The sequence below is a fragment of the Oreochromis niloticus genome, linkage group LG5, assembly GCF_001858045.2.
Source record: "Oreochromis niloticus isolate F11D_XX linkage group LG5, O_niloticus_UMD_NMBU, whole genome shotgun sequence".
In the NCBI taxonomy this organism is placed as follows: domain Eukaryota; kingdom Metazoa; phylum Chordata; class Actinopteri; order Cichliformes; family Cichlidae; genus Oreochromis; species Oreochromis niloticus.
This window is the reverse complement of record NC_031970.2, coordinates 23,296,504-23,314,051: the sequence shown is the minus strand read 5'-3', so window position 1 is coordinate 23,314,051 and position 17,548 is coordinate 23,296,504. Positions and strand designations below refer to the sequence as shown.

The window sequence follows — 17,548 nt, the reverse complement described above, 5'->3', positions numbered from 1 at the left end:
TGCGGCACACTTTGATATTCCAGTAAAGAAATATAGTACAAAAAAAGAAATTAAGGGTATTATCTTACAACGTTTAGTTGAGTTGAAAATCTTTACTGGTTCTGATGTATGTGATGGTAACGTTCCTTCTGTCGAGCAAGGAGTCCAACCTCTGAAGGAGGATGTTGGTGCTATGGCTACTCCTCCCAAAATCCAGGTGGAGCCTAAGGTGCCTCCCACTCTACCTCGTTTCGATCCTGTGTCCCCAGACTTCAGTGGGTCAAACGGACATGCTAGACTTAAGGTGCGTCTAGCTCGCCTTCAGCTGGAGGCGCAGGAGAGGGAGCAAACACGTAAGGCCGAGTTTGACCTCAAACTTCGGATACGTCAGCTGGAAATTGAAGCTGAGAAGGAGGTAAAGTTAAAACAGCTAGACGTGGAAGCTATGAGACTTACACAAAGCCAGTCTTCTCCCAGCTCACCGGTTACTTCAGATCCATTACATTCATCTGGCAGCACCTGTAGGTTTGATGTGCGCAAAAATATTGCTTTGGTGCCAACATTTAGAGAGACCGAAGTTGATTCCTACTTTAATGCTTTTGAAAGGATTGCAACATCATTAGAATGGCCAAAAGAAATGTGGGCTGTGCTACTGCAATGCAAACTAATGGGCAAAGCACAGGAGGTTGTGTCATCTCTCTCTATCGAAAACAGCATGAAATACGATGTACTGAAAGAGTCCATCCTTCGTGCTTATGAGCTTGTACCTGAGGCCTACCGACAAAAATTCAGGAATCACAAGAAGTCTAACGGTCAAACATATGTAGAGTTTGCACGTGAGAAGGCAGTTCTTTTTGACAAGTGGTGCACAGCAAGTGAAGTGAAGAGAGACTTTGAAGAGCTTCGTCAGTTAGTCCTGTTGGAAGATTTTAAGAATCTATTGCCAGAGAAGCTTGTAATGTTTTTAAATGAGCAAAAGGTTGCCTCACTGTCAAAAGCAGCCATTTTGGCTGATGAGTTCACTTTGACTCACAAAAGTGTGTTTGCATCATCCCCTCGTTCAGATAAAGTGTTGATCACACGCTCACCAAAGCCTGATCGTGGTCAGCCTGAAGCCAGAGCTAAGCAACCATTTCTCTCTCGTGAGGTACGGGAATGCTTCTATTGTCACAAAAAGGGTCCTGTCATTGCTGATTGCCTTGCACTAAAAAACAAGACCACACCACCACAACCCAAGGGTGTGGGTTTGATTAAAAACGTGTCTCCTCCCAGAAATCAAACATCTCAGAGTGGAATAGATCCTTGTTTCAAACCCTTTATCACACAGGGTTGTGTTTCTTTAACAGGTGATACTGTTGATGACCAGTCTGTAACAATACTGAGAGACACGGGTGGTTCACAGTCTATCATTCGAGAGGGTATTTTGCCTTTGTCTGTTGAGTCATCCTGTCAGTCAAGTGTTGGGGTCCAGGGTATCGGAATGACTTTTGTGTCTGCACCTTTACACAATGTTCATATCACTTCCTCTGTTTTCAGTGGAGTTGGTAAGGTCGCTGTCCTCCCCTCGCTGCCCATAAAAGGGGTTGATTTCATCCTTGGGAATGATTTAGCAGGTGGAAAAGTGATGCCTGTACCTGAGATGCTGGATAAGCCTGAAACAGGCTTAGAAGTTAAACAGCAAGAGCATGCTAACATTTTTCCTGCTTGTGTGGTAACTAGATCTCAATCCAAGAAGACGGACTTTGATTTGTCTGACTCTTTCCTCGTTATGAAAGAAGCACCTGATAGTGTTAGACCAGAAGCTATGTTTAAAGATAAGTCTAGAAAGATGTTTTCTCTTCCTCATGCAGAGGTAAAACTGCCCTCTTCTAGAAAAGAATTTATTGTTGCACAGCATGAAGATGACTCTCTTCTGAAATGCCGTTCTTCTGTACTTACCCAGGAGGAAGCTAAGGTAAAGAAGGTGGCGTACATTGTTGATGAAGGCCTCCTTCTACGTCGCTGGGCTGGTGGAAACTTAGATGACTGGCATACAGTTTATCAAGTTGTTGTGCCAAAGGTTTTCCGCTTGCAAGTCCTAGCGTTAGCACATGATCACCCACTTTCCGGACACCTTGGCATAAATAAAACGTATCATAAGGTCCTCAAACATTTTTTTTGGCCAGGACTCAAGTCTGATGTTGTACGTTACTGTCGTACCTGCCATGTTTGCCAAATTGTGGGCAAGCCAAATCAAGTTATCCCACCTGCACCCCTGTCACCAATTCCAGTGATGGGTGAACCATTTAGCAGGGTTGTTGTTGACGGTGTAGGACCTTTACCAAAATCGAAGTCAGGGCACCAATACATTCTAACAATGATGTGTGCTTCTACTAGGTTTCCTGAAGCAGTGCCCCTGCGAAGAATCACCGCTCCTGTCATCAGTAAAGCTCTGGTCGGGTTCTTCTGTGTTTGGTCTTCCAAAGGTAGTCCAGACTGATCAGGGAACCAACTTTAAGTCTAGGACCTTTGCTCAGGCCTTGAAGGCCTTAGGAGTGGAACACATTACATCAAGCCCCTACCATCCTGAAAGTCAGGGAGCACTTGAAAGATTTCACCAGACATTAAAGTCCATGCTCCGCAAATACTGTCTGGAGACTGGAAAGAAATGGGATGAGGGTATCCCATTCTTATTGTTCGCTGCTCGTGAAGCAGTGCAAGAGTCCCTAGGCTTTAGTCCTGCAGAGCTTGTATTTGGACATGAAGTTAGAGGACCATTGCATATCCTTAAAGAACAGCTAGTTGTTCCAACTAAAAAAACTGAAGAGCATCCCTGAGTATGTGGCTAAAATTAGAGAGCGCCTTAAATCGGCTTGCGCTATTGCCAGGGACACCTTAACTGCTAGGCAGGTAAGGATGAAAAAGCACTATGATCGGAGAGCTGTTGCTCGCCAGTTCAAACCTGGTGATCAGGTTCTAGTTTTGCTCCCCATTCTGGGCTCTTCTCTGAGAACAAAGTTTTCTGGACCATATGTGGTGGAAAAGAAACTTAGTGAGACCAATTATGTTGTTCAAACACCTGACCGTCGTCGCAAGACCAGAGTATGCCACGTTAACATGATGAAACATTATCTTTCTAGAGAGAATGAAGATGGTCCCCTCACTCCGCACAAGGTTACGTCTAGCTCTCCTGTAGCATGCGTAACTTCAGAGATAGCCAATGAAAGCAGTGAGGAGGATGTGGTCCTGGGCAAAGATGCGTCACAGGGTACAAGACTCAGTAATAGTGAGATTCTGTCTGACTTGCCCCACTATTTGTCTCACCTGTCACTTGATCAGGCTGAAGACATTCAGAACCTGATTTTGTCTTTCCGGTGTATGTTTGGGGATATTCCTACCCAGACGAGTTTGATATCCCATGACATTGTTCTTACCAATCCTGCACCAATTAAACAACGTGCATATAGAGTCAATCCCATCAAAAGAGAGGTTATGCAAAAGGAAGTAGAATATCTAATTAGGAATGGACTTGCCATACCCAGTTGTAGCCCCTGGAGTTCCCCATGTTTGTTGGACATTAAAGCTGATGGCAGTCCACGGTTCTGTACGGACTTCCGCAAAGTGAATGCTGTGACAGTTCCTGACGCATACCCCTTGCCCCTCATCGACGATTGCATTGATGACATCGGACCTGCCACATTTATCACTAAACTGGATATGTTGAAAGGTTACTGGCAGATTCCTTTAACCAAAAGGGCATCTGCTTTTGTAACTCCGGACAGTTTCCTCCAGTACACAGTCATGCCATTTGGGTTATGTAATGCACCAGCTACATTTCAGAGGCTGGTGAACAAAGTACTGGGTGATGTTCCAAACTGTCGGGTGTATCTAGATGACATTGTTGTGTATTCCAGTGAATGGGCAGAGCATCTTGCTACCTTGTCAGCTGTATTTGAACGCCTCTCAGCTGCCTCGCTGACTTTGAATCTTGCCAAGTGTGAGTTTGGTAAAAGCACCATTCTCTATCTAGGCCAACAAGTTGGCGGAGGAAAGGTATGCCCAGTGGATGCCAAGATCCGTGCCATTTCGACCTTTCCAGTTCCATCTACAAGAAGGGAGCTACGTCATTTTCTTGGAATGGCCGGATATTATCGCCGGTTCTGTAAGAACTTCTCAACAGTAGCTGCCCCGTTGACTGCCTTGACCAGTCCCTCAGTTCCATTTTTCTGGTCTGATGAATGCCAACATGCCTTTGAGAATCTTAAAGGATTGCTTACATGTTCACCTGTTCTCTCCGCCCCAGACTTCAGCCGACCATTCAAGTTGGAGGTTGATGCTAGCGCCGTTGGGGTAGGTGCTGTCCTTCTACAGGAAGATCAGGATGAACTCGATCACCCTGTGTGCTACTTCTCAAAGAAGTTCACTCTTCCTCAGAGAAGGTATTCCACAATCGAACAAGAAACTCTTTCCGTTCTGTTGGCTTTGCAACATTTTGAGGTTTATCTTGGATTAAGTGTAGAACCCATAAAAGTCTTTACAGACCACAATCCGCTTGTTTTCCTTTCAAGGATGTACAATAACAACCGTCGGCTTATGAGGTGGTCTTTAATCATCCAAGAGTATAACCTTCAGATCTGCCATAAAAAAGGGACAGAAAATGTCCTGGCTGATGCACTATCCTGTGCCCTGTAGTCTGTTTAGGGTTTTTGTTTGTGTTTGAAGGATCCAAACTTTTTGTTTGGACTTGTAAGGGTGGGGGTGTTACGTGTCTGCAGGCTGCATGTTTTCTTTCCCTCTCCTTTTGTTTGCTAATCCCTTAGGTCGCAGGCTGCAGGCTGATGTCAATCTGGGGATGTCCAACTAATTAGAGGAGGGAGACCCTGATTGGACAAACCAGGAGTGCACACCTTGATAAGGAGACTCACCTGTGGCTGGGCGCGGCCTCTCTTCCCTCCTTTGAAATGTTTGGCTCATGTGTAAAGCTCCTCTGCTGTGTTTCTTTTGTTTGATGGTTGTGGTGGGAGTAAAAGTGGACTAGGTAAGTTTGGGGACCCCATACACTTACTCACGTAGAGACTCTTTGTTAGAAACACTAGGTAAGTAGGTTGGTGCCACCCTTGTAATTTTGAGCTTGTTTTGAGTTGTGGTTTAGGGACTTTCTGTTTTTGTTTTTTCTAGGATAGTAGCTCAGCTATGTTTTGGTTTTATCTTTTTGGTGGTTTTTTTGGCACAACCTAACTGTCCCTTTCTCCCCCACATTTGTTGTTTGAATTTGGGTTATTTATTTTGTGAGAGCGCTGCCATTAAACCTGTTTCTTAACACCTGTACCGAGTTTCCGGAGTTGTTGTGTCATTCCCTCCTGCCCTCGAGGAGACGTAACACACCAAAATACACATAACAAACCAGCTGAATTGCCCCAGACGGGCAAAAGGAAAAATACAATTGCAACTATCCTGTCAATAACACCAGAATGTGGCAGCGTGACTGAGGAGAAACGACAGAATAAGTACCAAATTCCAGTAGCCAGGGAATAGGCCACAGCTGCTCCTTATAACAAACCACTGATTAGAGAGCTAGTGGAGGGGTGAATGTTCGTGGTGCATTCATAGACACCATGTGGGAACAGAACATCTTCTACAAAATCGAACCCTTCGGCTGCTCTCTTCAAGGGTATCCACAGGAGCTCATCTGCCTGCATTTCACCTTGCATGCTCTCCTGTCACACCAGCCATGTCTTCTTTCACTACATTCATCCTCGTAATAGATGCTCTTTTTATCACCCAGTTGAAAAGGTCTCTTATGTTCTTTGTTTGATTTTAAGCATTTCAGAAACCTTTCCAGCATTCTTGAAGCATTTGTAAAGACTATGAATTTAATGCTAGCAAGTTTCTAAACTTTTCAATTTTTTAATTTCAACATTTGATTAGTTGTTTTGCATTATTTTACATCCAAAAACAACTTGTCCTTCCATATGCTGCTCCCGTCCTGTTCTCAGGTTAGTCTTCATTTAAGAGATTTCAATATTTTAATCACTTGTTGCCACTTTAACAGTTATAGTATCGGATGGAAATTTGACGATACAGTTGGCCTAGCATACAAGTAGCCATACTAGTGAGGATTGTAACACTGAATTTATGAGATAATAACAATACAAATGTCTAACATTTGACATTTGGCAGTTTTTTTAATACACAATACAAACAACTGAAAAGAGGCAGCAGAATTGTATTCACAAAATATCTGAGATAACAGATGCAGACTTTTTAATACAAAAACACTATTGTGTCTGAAAAAAAATTGTATGTGACTTACATCTCATATGAGATTATTTTTCATAACAGAATGCAGAGGCAGGATTTTTAAAACTCATTTACTCAGGTAACTCCGTCGCCACTTAATCTGTGCTATTTTACAATAAATCAAAAACATAATGACACAATAATTATGTACATGTTGACTTACAAGTATCCACAAGCATTCACAAAATTTACAAATTCAGCCCTTTAAGTGCATGTTTGCATTAACGTGGTGCACTGAATCTGATTGACACTGTGGATTTATTTTATTTCCTTTGCCAAGTTAAGATATATTAAATCCAGTTATTGTCAAAATCAAAAAAAGTATTCAAAATATTAAAAAGTATTCTTCTGAATTCACAGAAGATTTTTGGAAAAAAAACCAACAATATATCAACTGCCAGTGTGTGCAGACACTGAATCTGTTTACTTTTTGTTTGTTTTCACCAAATGGATCAAATCAGAAAGCTTCAGAGATCAGTGGAAACTGGAATTTGAGGGATTTTTCTTTTGTTTTCAACATATTTTTTTTTTTACTTTTCAGTAAAAAGAAAATGAACAAAACAACCTGTGCAGACACTCATACAATCTGCTGAAGTAGACAGAATTCCCTTGTTGACTCATACTACGGACGTCTCTGTCAACGGCAACACAGATGACAAACACAAGTAATAATTTAATTGAGGATAAACAGTGTGCTGCAGACGACGTCAGAACTAATCGTGAATATTTAGTAAAACTGAAAACAAAAGCTGAATCCCGTCAAAAAGGGGAAAATGCATAATTTCAACTGCACAAGTACAGCTGACACATTGTGCAACATATAAACGTTGCCCCATTAAAGACACCTGCATTATTGCCTATTCAAGCCACATGAACACATTTTCTGAATGTGCAAACAGCACAGGTTTTAACAGCAATGACCGAATCAAGTGGGCTTTCTCAAAATTATGACTAAACCTTAAGAGTCCTCCTCCCTGCTGCTCTCCATAGGAGTGCAATGTCACAAAGGGTCACTCTGAATGAGCTCATATATCCACGTCATCTGAATCAGAGGAGCTGGGTGACTTGGACTCCTCCTGGGAATCTCCCCAAACAAATCTATAGTTGTTCTCCAACTCCTGCTGCCTTTTCTGCTCTTTATAAACCTCTTCAGTGCCTCCAGTCTGGGGGGAGTAAAAACAGGAAAAGGTTAAAAACTAAAACCACAATCCTTGTCATCTAATCCACTTTGCTGCTAGAAGATTCATCAAATCTTGTGCTAACACTCAGCTGCCAATGAATATTCAGCCAAGTGATGCCTACAAAGCAGGATGAAATACATAAAAGTCTTCTACTGTCTAATTTAGCATGAAGATAATAAGAATAAGACCAAAAAATGTAATGAAATTGCACATTTGAGAGTGTAGGATCTTCTGTTACATAAAGATAACACAGAAATTTGTACCATTAAGTTCAAACATGTAACCGCAGTGCTCATGGAAGCTTTTAAGAGCACCTTTCCTGAGCCCTCAGTCACACAGGTCTAGAGACCAGTTGGCGACTATCTGGCAATTACTGGTCGCTAAGGAAACTGTACCTGCCAACTTCCCTTACCAGCTGGCAGTTAGTTGCAGGCTGGGTGAAATCGTCTGCAAAGAGGGTGCGCCTTGTGATTGCCTCAGTTAACATTCTAGGTAAAAGTTGTAAAAGTTACTGCTCCCAACAATAAATTTCAAAAGCTGCAACTTTTGTTTTGATGGCGAACCCTCTACTTTTCCAGTTTGCATTGCACATTTCGCTGCTGCTTAGCGGAGTAGTTGGCGAGTGTTTGTGGACAAGTTGGTGTCTTCTATGCAAACAACAGGTAACTGCAGGATATTTTTTTTCAGTGCAGCACTTTATCCCTCTTTGCAATAAATTTTTTGCTCATAACTGCCAGCATCTTCCAACAACAGCAATCACCAGCTGATTATGAAATAGACGCGTTTCCCTAGCGACAGAGGGTGTCACTGACCACTCTCTAGGTATGCATCAGTGGCTTTTAACAGTGACAACCGGCAGTTGCCAACAGGTATATAGGCCTGTCTCACTGAAACCTAACCTAGTATGAGAATCAGTTTCTGTAGAAAGATGAAAATAAAGCAAAATAAAGTCGGTATATGTTGGTATGTTAGGAGGAAAAATAAACAGGAATTGAGTAACTAACCAGCAGCTCTTAATAGTGATGGAAATAGCTGCTTTTGGGTAGTGTGGCAGGAAATTGCACACACTATATTGCAAAGACAGAGGGGGGACTGGAAGTCACTTAACATAAACAAATCTGTATTCAGAGTACAGCCAGTAAAGGAAGCAGAAGTGAAAGCTGGCTCCACTTCAACACACTAAAGCATACACCAGGAAAAAGAGACGATGAGGCAGTCATGAGAGTCTGCTGTGAAAGTGGCATCAAGCTTTTCGCCAAACTGGCGACAAGGACATTTTGTTCTTTCTTTTCTTTAATACTGCCTCCACAAATTCTGTTGAATTGTGCTTACTGACACCTGAACTGATGCCCCCAGGCTGAATAAACTTTAAATGTGTCATAACTATAGTCCAGTGAGCTTTTGGTTTCTGTAATTAATTTCTGTCAAAGCAGACAACCACACAAGAACAATAGCACACTCTGTTTTCTTGTAGACAGGAAAACACAAGTATTTGACCAGCAAACTGTACAGTGCTTCCATCAGATACAGTCCAAGCCTGCAAGCAACAGCTAGAAGCATTCAAAGGAACCCAATATAAGTACTACTTCAGTTACCAGGAGATTTATGAGTAGCTCCCTGAAGGACTTTGTGTCTTCCTCAGTCAGCCACTGATCACCTGCCTCCTCTGCGTTCTTTCGTGTCAAGATCTTCACTTCGATTTTTCCTAACAACAAAGAAAAACAGAGGGAAGAAAAAAAAAGGGTTCGACAGTTGCGCCTAAAACTCCCAAATGGCTTAAGAAAACTGCTGGATGACGCAACAATGACAACGGGATGAATGACATGAATGACACAAACATATGAGTAGAAAAAACACAGCACACACCTGGCTGACATATGTTCTTTGATTAAGGTGAGCTTAAGCTTGCTTTTATTTTTTTTCCTTACATGAAAACATATTATTCAAAATCTTCTCTTTTTAAATCATTAGACAGATTTTTATTTTACATAGGATAATAAGAGAAATACAGTGCTGTACACTGAAGATAACAGATGGAAGAGAGAAAAGGCCGTGAGTGTTTCGGGCACTCTCCCTTCATACCTTCGGCCTTCAGTCCTGCCTTCTCTAGCTGTTCTTTAACCACGTCCTTTATGTGCTGCCACTGCGGGTCTCCTTCGCCCACCTCCTGAACTTTCACCTCCCCATCAGGGTTGATACCCGTCTTATACTTAGTTATTTTGATCTTAACAAGGTCGTCAGCTGCTTGGTCTAGGGTGACGAGACAAAAGAGGGACAAACAAGACAGTTCACCTCAAAACCCACCAGCAGGGCCACGGGATGAAGGAGGCAAGAACCTCCCATAGCATTGTGTTATGAACATAGATTAAAATACTGTGTCTGATTTCAGAAATTTTAATTTAGATTTAGATTAATGCAATCAAAAGTCACCCACAGTGACATTAATGGCTGGAGAGGAAAGACTGCAACTGACCAAAATTGATCTGATAACAGAAATTCTCTGAATTCTTCAAATTCCATGTGTGGATCTTTCCTGAGATGGAGGATGTCGTAACACACATCTACTGCACAGACTGATGAATTATGAAGATGATTATACACAGAGGGCGTGGACATGCACATGACTACAAAAGGGTCGAGCCCCCTGGTTACCTGGGTGCTTCGGAGCCAGGCTGGGGCTCCCCCTGGCTGGGTCGCTGGCTCTTTGGCCTCCTGACGTTTTCTGCTCTGGGTCCTGAACGTCTTTCTCCTCCAAATGATCGAGTAGCTTATCCAGAGTCGTCTCCAGTGTCTGTGTTGCCTGAGTGCGGTCAAACTCCCCTTTCAGACCCTCTGTCTCGAGTTCCTGTTGAGCCTACAACACAGATAGAGCCGAGCAACGCCTTAAGTGAGTATTTACTTTGGTCTTTTCTTTGTTACGTATCTGTCTAATCAAATTTTAGGTATCAACTTTATATATATAGTCGACTCTTAAACCTCATTTATGATGTTGTCAAACTCCTTCTGCATTTCCTCCTTTATCTCTTCAATCTTATCCGAAGGCACAGAGAGGTCAGCCATCTCATCCTCAAACTCCTGTAGCACGGGGTCCTCTTCATCCTTCTCCTCCTCGTCAAGTTTCTCCGTTACTCTGTTGTGTCGTCCTGTCTCTTCTCTACTTTTGGCTTGATCTTGTGCTTTCTAAAAATAAAAACAAAAAAAAGGATTGGAAAGCCTATGCACTGCCAAGAGAAAAGAAAAAAAGCATAAAAATCACTAACAATGGCAAATACTGACCTTCCTGTTACTCTCCTTAAGGTGCTGGACAAATTTCATCAGGTCTGCTGGGTCAGTGATGATTTTAAAGTTGAATTTTTCTACTAAAAAAGAAGAATATCAGAGAAGAAAAAGCTCCAGCTTGCATTTTCTTTTTTCTTTTTTTTTTTTACAAGCTGTACACTAAAACAGCATTATCTGGCACTGATCTTTCTCAGTACCTTCATCACCATCATCTATGATTTCATTATCTGCATGCGAGGTATGGCTACCATCTGCAGCCTGTAAGAGAGAGGAAAAAAATCAGGTTAGAGGGAGGAAATGGTGACAGAAAGCATCTGACTGCACCCTCTAGTGGTTAAAAAAGCCACACCGCACTGTCAAAAACACCTGGAAATTCAGTATTATATGATATACACAGTACTACATTATAATAAAATTTAATAATAATCAAAAGTGTAAGTAACAGTAGAATGATAATCAGAAGGCTTAAAAAATGTGCTAAAATGAACATGTCATTGGACCTTGCAGAGCCAATTACAAATGTATTTTTATGGCTACATTTCAATTTGAGTTACTGTTGTGTGTTTCTACCAAGCAGACAGACTGTTGCACCTGCTATACCTGATTCTCCTGTTGGAAAGTAGATGTTCTTGAACTTGCTGGCTTTGTCACTCCCTCCCAGAAGTCAGAGTCTTCTGCCTCGTCTGACTCTCCATCTTTAGATACATCAGCAGGACCTGTTTCAAAACCAGAAATAGACACTCGTGTCACAATCAGAATTAATACACACACGCCCATTATGGATGGATCGGCACTTTATTATTAGGTGCACTGACAAGTTACTACTGCAGGGTCGTTTGATTCATAAACATCAAAAACGCACCTTTTCTGCCACTGCTAGGCGATGTCTCCTCTGCTGTTACCTTTACTGCACCATCTCCTCCTTCATTACCAGCTAACATCTCATCAAGATTCCTCAATTCCTCCGAGATCTGCTCCACTTTACGCTTTGTGTCGGCTGGGAACAGAAACAGGAAGATTGAAAGAGGAATCAACCGAAAGACAAAGGAGAGAGCAAGCTTGAAGTTCGAAAGCCAGGTTAGCTTCTTTGCTGGTATTTTTATTAAAAAGATCACTGTTTTAAAATGAGAAAAAAAAAACAAATCAAGAGGCCTCCAAGATGCATTGCTTTGACCTTCAATGTTTTTTATTCACTCACAGACTTGTGCCTTGACGTAATCCATGTACTGTTGGGCGGTTAGTGCTGGCTGGCACACAATGCCCTGAGGCTTGGCAGTGGATGGTGGCCGCAGGAATGGGTGCTGGCAGGTGCGACTGGTGTGAATTGTCAGCACGTATCGACATGACTGAGGCTCATCTACTCGCGCAATGTAGTCGCCTGAGCCTTCTTCACATAAAAACTGGAAACAAAACAGAGCAAAAGTATGCAAACTATGTTTGTGCTGAATTAAATGCCCAACTGTTTGGGCATCGCTGGGCTGCTACATATGTGGTGCTTTTTTGTTTTGTTTTGTTTGTTTTTTAAGTTGAAAATGATTAAATACAGTAAATAATCAGGGAATTCATCAACTGTTACAAATGCCAACACAGACAGATCAGTATAGCCAACATTGGCTGGTCTCTGCTTTTTTCATGTCTTAACAAGTGCTTACGACTGCTAATACCTTAGTGACTGAGAATTTACAGAGAATCTTTTTCCTGTTTGTGAAAAGTTTCCTGTGTGACTAACACACACACAACTGACAACTTAACTTTGACTCTACATCTCTTAAGGTTTCCTTCTGATCCCTCTTCCACAGACTCCGATCATTTTCAGATCTTTAGTGAGTTGCTAAGAGGATTCCAGAGTTGGTGAGTTTCACTACAACATCTGTGTAATCAGAAAATCAGCATCTTCTGATAAACTTAATCTCCTTTAGAAGGGCTAAAGAGTTGACTAAAGCCATATCTCTAAACAGACAGCTGCATATGAATATCTGGGGAACGGAAAGCTTTCTTGATTTCATTTCCTCTCCTCTTTTAGTTCTTGTTCTAATAATCAGTCTCATCTGAGTGTGCAGTTAAGTCCCCATGTGAGCAAAGCACTTCCCTCAATTAATCTCAAAACCATTAGTTTTCAGATGGCAATTTTTCTTTTAATTAGTTTTGGGGTTTAGGGTTGTTTAGCACTAAAGAACTGGCTGCTCCATGAGATTAAGACAGCTGACTAGGTGACAGGTTCCTTAATTTAATAAGGCCAAACAGGTTTACTTTTTGGACCCTATAAGGTATCAGGATGACCAAAATATTTCACATGCCAAATTTTGTATTTTTTCCACCCGAACTCTTTTAGGGTCACAGAAAAGAAACATGCTGTCATAATCTGAACTAATGTCTAAGTCACAGTTTTAATTTTTCCAGAAAAACTAGCCAGCGTCTCCCACCTGACCTCCCTCAAAAATATTCAGAATTATTTCGACACAGAAGGAATCGCAAAGATGACTCTGGCATTAAAGTGGAGGTAACATGGAAACCGTTAAGATGCTATAACTTGTTTTGACTAGACAAATTTGCTGAAAATGCACATTTTGGATAAAGTTGAAAAGTTAAAAACTCCAGGGTGCCAATGCTTGTTTCTGTTACTCTCCTTCACAGACATTAAACTGGTGCAGCTTTTCTGTAGAGGATGTTATATCCTAAGATATCCAAGATACTGATGATCAAAAGAGGTTACTGGCAAAAATGGATTTTGACTTTAGATTGGGATACTCTGAGTTAATGCTAAATTAATTTGGTTGCAGTACGAAGTAATGTTTTGCACAGCTCATTAAATGTGCTAAAGTTACACTACAAAAAGAACAATTTTTTTTTTTTTTTAACTAAGACTCAGCTGAGTCTGAGGAGCTCAGGCGAGCCTTTTAAGGAAAGCAATCATAAAACATATTCATGTTCGAAATGTCTGCTGCATGGGATATATTTAAAAGTAAAAGGCTTGTAAATCTGCACAGGCATGCCCACACTTTTGCATATGAGTATTTGGATTAGCAAGGAGGAAGTCAAAACTTAAAAGAAAAAAAAGTGAAACACGCAAATAAACTCAAGCAGGATGTGTTCCAAATGCAAATATCTCACCCGGACTTCAGTCTCTCTGGGATTTCCATTTAGGTCACACTTAGAGCCATTTACATAGGTCTGGCTGTGGTATCGCTTTAGCCTGTGCTGTTTGGAGGCCTGAGAGAAAAAACACAATGGATGCACCCACGATTGTTTGGTTCATATTGTACAGTCATGCAAATCAGCCACAAAATAGAGGCAACTTTACCTTTGCTGTTTCATTGCTCCAATCAAATTCTGACTCATAATAACCCAGGAAGAGAATGTCCCCTTTGATCTCTGTGTCTAAGGACAAAAGAACAAAATTAGTCAAAAACAATAACTGAAAGTTAAGAAAAACAAAACAAAACAGAGTAGTGGCCTCTCACCTTCAAGGTGGTATTGTCTGATATGCTGGCCATGGCAGAACTCGTACGTCCACCAGTCCTTCGTCTGCAGGACATATATTTCTGTTAGACTTTGACACAGTGCATAAGCCTGAAATGGTCCCACGCACATATTTGTAAATGAGGCCTATTTTTCAGGAAGTCTTGTGGTTTAATCAGATGTAACTTTGAAAATCTAAGTCAGACTCCTCTAACTGTACTGTTGTGAACTTTAACATTTAACATTCTAACTGCGGCCTGTGGAGTTTGAGATAGCCTCTTGGGTATTTTTCCAGTTTTTCTGAGGACTGCACAGGCTGACCTTGGGTTTTACTGGGACATCAACTCCTGGGAACATTGGCAGCTGTCTCAAATGTTGGGAAAAAATCTTATTTACTGTAGAATGATGGAGTTCATTTTGAAGGCAATAGCTTTATAATGCATCAAGACTGATGGGCAGTAACAACTGATTCTTTGAGATCTTTGGTGTTGTTTTTCCTCGTTGGCACTGTGCTAAGACACCTAAATGCTCATGATCAATTAATCAAGCACATTTGATTAACAGCACAAGGCTGTGACTTAACCTCTTTATGCCTATGGAAGCTGAAAGTGTGACAAACTTTCTTTGTCACATGACTATACAAAAAACACATTGTAACGAGATACATTTTTTAATATTTTCAAGGTGTTTTTGCTCTAACATCCAGTCATAGTGGATAAAATGCACTGTGAGCAGGAAAATAGTGATAAAGTACTTGTGGGCTTTTGGGTAAACCTTAAATTAACACATTAAGCTGAACAATTGAAAACACAGGTACATTAACAGATGTTTGTCTCTTAGATATACTGCTTTTGTACCCAGTCACTGATGCAGACAAGCAACCTTTAATCCAGTGAATACTGAATCAAGAGCCTCCCAGTGTTGTTTTGGCAAGCTTCTGGTGCATTCACGTGTGTCTTTCAAATAGCTTACTTAAGCTGGCAAATATACTTAACTTACAGTCACTTCCAGTGTGTTTTGCTCTTGTTCTTATTGTTGTATTATTTTTGTAGCCACATCACAGTATAAACAGCTTAAGCATTTCACTGTTGGATTACACAGATAAGTAGTTAAAGACCAACCTTGACTAGACATGGGGCATTGTGCATGGGCTTGAGCAGGTCTGGGATATCTGGCCCAGTGTAACCCTCCGAGTCAGGCTCAGTGGCGGGATCCTGATGAAAACGCACAGCCTGGGCTGGAAGTCGACACTCATAGAGCTGTTTGTACTTACTGGACACCATCATAACCTCCTCTGTCTTAGTCTACAAACGTAAGACAGGCATGGAAAAGGGGGCGAATTTAATGTTGACACACATGGGCACACATTACCAATGCATTACTTGAGTGCAGACAGATAAAAACATGGCTTGCGGCTTTCTATGGGCTCAAAATGTGGTCATAAATATTTTGTACTTGTAAATCAGTTTTGTACTTGTAAATCAGGATTTGTATGTGTAAAAAGAATTTGTGTGTGTGTAAAAAAGATTTGTATGTGTAAAAAGAATTTGTGTGTGCGTAAAAAAGATTTGTATGTGTAAAAAGAATTTGTGTGTGCGTAAAAAAGATTTGTGTGTGGACTTAGCCAAAAAAAACCCCTGCAAGTTACAAGTACGAATTTTGACTCTATTTTTCTTCCTTTCATCTGATTGTTCAATGTCATGTCAATCACAAATGTAACAATCCAATCAGAGAACAGATGGGTTTGGCTGTCGGAGGGGCACTTTTTTGAACTGCAGGTCCTTGAAGGGTAATACAGTTTGAAGCTGGAGGATCTCTATATAAATATCCGATAGCAGCTAGGTCCGCTAACTTTCAGCAGCTGTTGAAAGGATAAAGTTGTGGTATGCCAGTGGTTAGACATACCATTATTACTTTAGGATTAGTTTAACACAAAGTCAGGGCTGACCCGGGACCATTGCTGTGAGTCACAGTGAGCAGCATAAAAGTCCTTTCACATCGAGCACAGGATGTGCTGCTAATGCTAACTAAACGCAAAGGATCCAGAATTTGTTGCGCTGGTTGCTGGGCTCTGTGGTTTTTTGCAGCAGCTCTACCTGTACTAGATGCACCTGCTCCTTGTCGTTTCTATCTCTGACTTTATGTCCTCTACAAGAGTTTCTGGGGGTTTTTTTTTTGCTAGTTCTTCGAATGTTCAATAAAAACATGTATGCTAATTCATAACGAAGAAAGCTTTGTAATGAAGACTGTCATTTCCAAAACACTGCCCGCCCCCCCCCCCGCGGTCCGCAGCGCTGTCGAAAAGGCTGTGGAAGTCCCTGTATTAAACACGTAGACCTGTGACACAAAAGTCACCAAACTCGGACGACCACAGACTGTTTTCCTTCGTGGTGATGAAGGAAAACACTGGGTTGGCATGTAAAAGGGCATTTATTCCCTTCAAAGACCTGCAGTTCAAAAAAAGTGCCCCTCCGACAGCCAAACCCATCTGTTCTCTGATTGGATTGTTACATTTGTGATTGACATGACATTGACCAATCAGATGAAAGGAAGAAAAATAGGGTCAAAATTCGTACTTGTAACTTGCAGGGGTTTTTGGCTAAGTCCACAAACAAATCTTTTTTATGCACACCCAAAGTCTTTTTACACATACAAATCTTTTTTACGCACACACAAATTCTTTTTACACATACAAATCTTTTTTACGCACACACAAATTCTTTTTACACATACAAATCCTGATTTACAAGTACAAAATATTTATGACCACATTTTGAGCCCATAGGGCTTTACTTTCAGCTAGTTACTTATAGACCTGTGGCAATGAACATAACAGCTGTCACAGCATGCTGCGTACTTCACCTGAGAATTACTAGTCTTCATGTAATTTTATAAGATTTATTTTCATATGTTTTGTGCTTTTATGACATCAGGTCTCACGCTGTGTGAATTATTTGACACTATTAATAGTAAATAAATAACGCTAGCTCATATTTAAGCTAACAAGCTATATCCGTTAGCATTTCCTGACTCACCTGCCCCAGGATGACAGGATCGGGAAGAATCTGAATCCCATATTTCATCTCATTAAGCTCCTCCAAATTCAAGAAGCCCGGGACACAGAGGGGACATGCCAACAAGAAAACGTACAGTCTCTTTAACAACCAAACCAAGGAAGCAGCCATCATTGACTCTCGCCTCTTACCCCTGTCTGACAGCAACAACACACAGAATGCCTGACATGGTAGCAGCGGATTGGTCGAGGTGAAAAGCCCTGCTTTGTCATTGGCCAATTTCCAAGTCAATCAAAGTTTTTCCCCAGTTCTGGGGTGCGTTTGGTTTTCATACCAGCGGACAGTCAATGAACGGCG

At 41.3% G+C, this 17,548-nt stretch overlaps 1 protein-coding gene across 3 annotated transcripts; it reads right to left on the bottom strand.

The window, feature by feature from the left end:
* Positions 1–6,123: 6,123 nt before the first annotated feature.
* On the bottom strand, positions 6,124–17,540 carry os9 (OS9 endoplasmic reticulum lectin). Of its 3 annotated transcripts, none has more exons than XM_005469511.3 (15): positions 17,213–17,540; positions 15,299–15,481; positions 14,180–14,243; positions 14,020–14,096; positions 13,830–13,928; positions 11,917–12,118; positions 11,581–11,715; positions 11,319–11,434; positions 10,916–10,976; positions 10,716–10,798; positions 10,416–10,619; positions 10,092–10,293; positions 9,522–9,689; positions 9,035–9,144; positions 6,124–7,421 (listed from the first exon to the last, which is right to left on the bottom strand). In XM_005469511.3, the coding sequence occupies exons 1-15, from the start codon at positions 17,363–17,365 to the stop codon at positions 7,284–7,286; spliced, it is 1,995 nt and encodes a 664-aa protein (XP_005469568.1). In that variant the 5' UTR covers positions 17,366–17,540; the 3' UTR covers positions 6,124–7,283. The 3 variants fall into 3 exon arrangements, with proteins under 3 accessions (XP_005469568.1, XP_005469569.1, XP_025763104.1); XM_005469512.3 differs by having other exon boundaries at positions 10,716–10,795; XM_025907319.1 differs by lacking the exon at positions 9,522–9,689.
* Between the last annotated feature and the right edge of the window lie 8 nt (positions 17,541–17,548).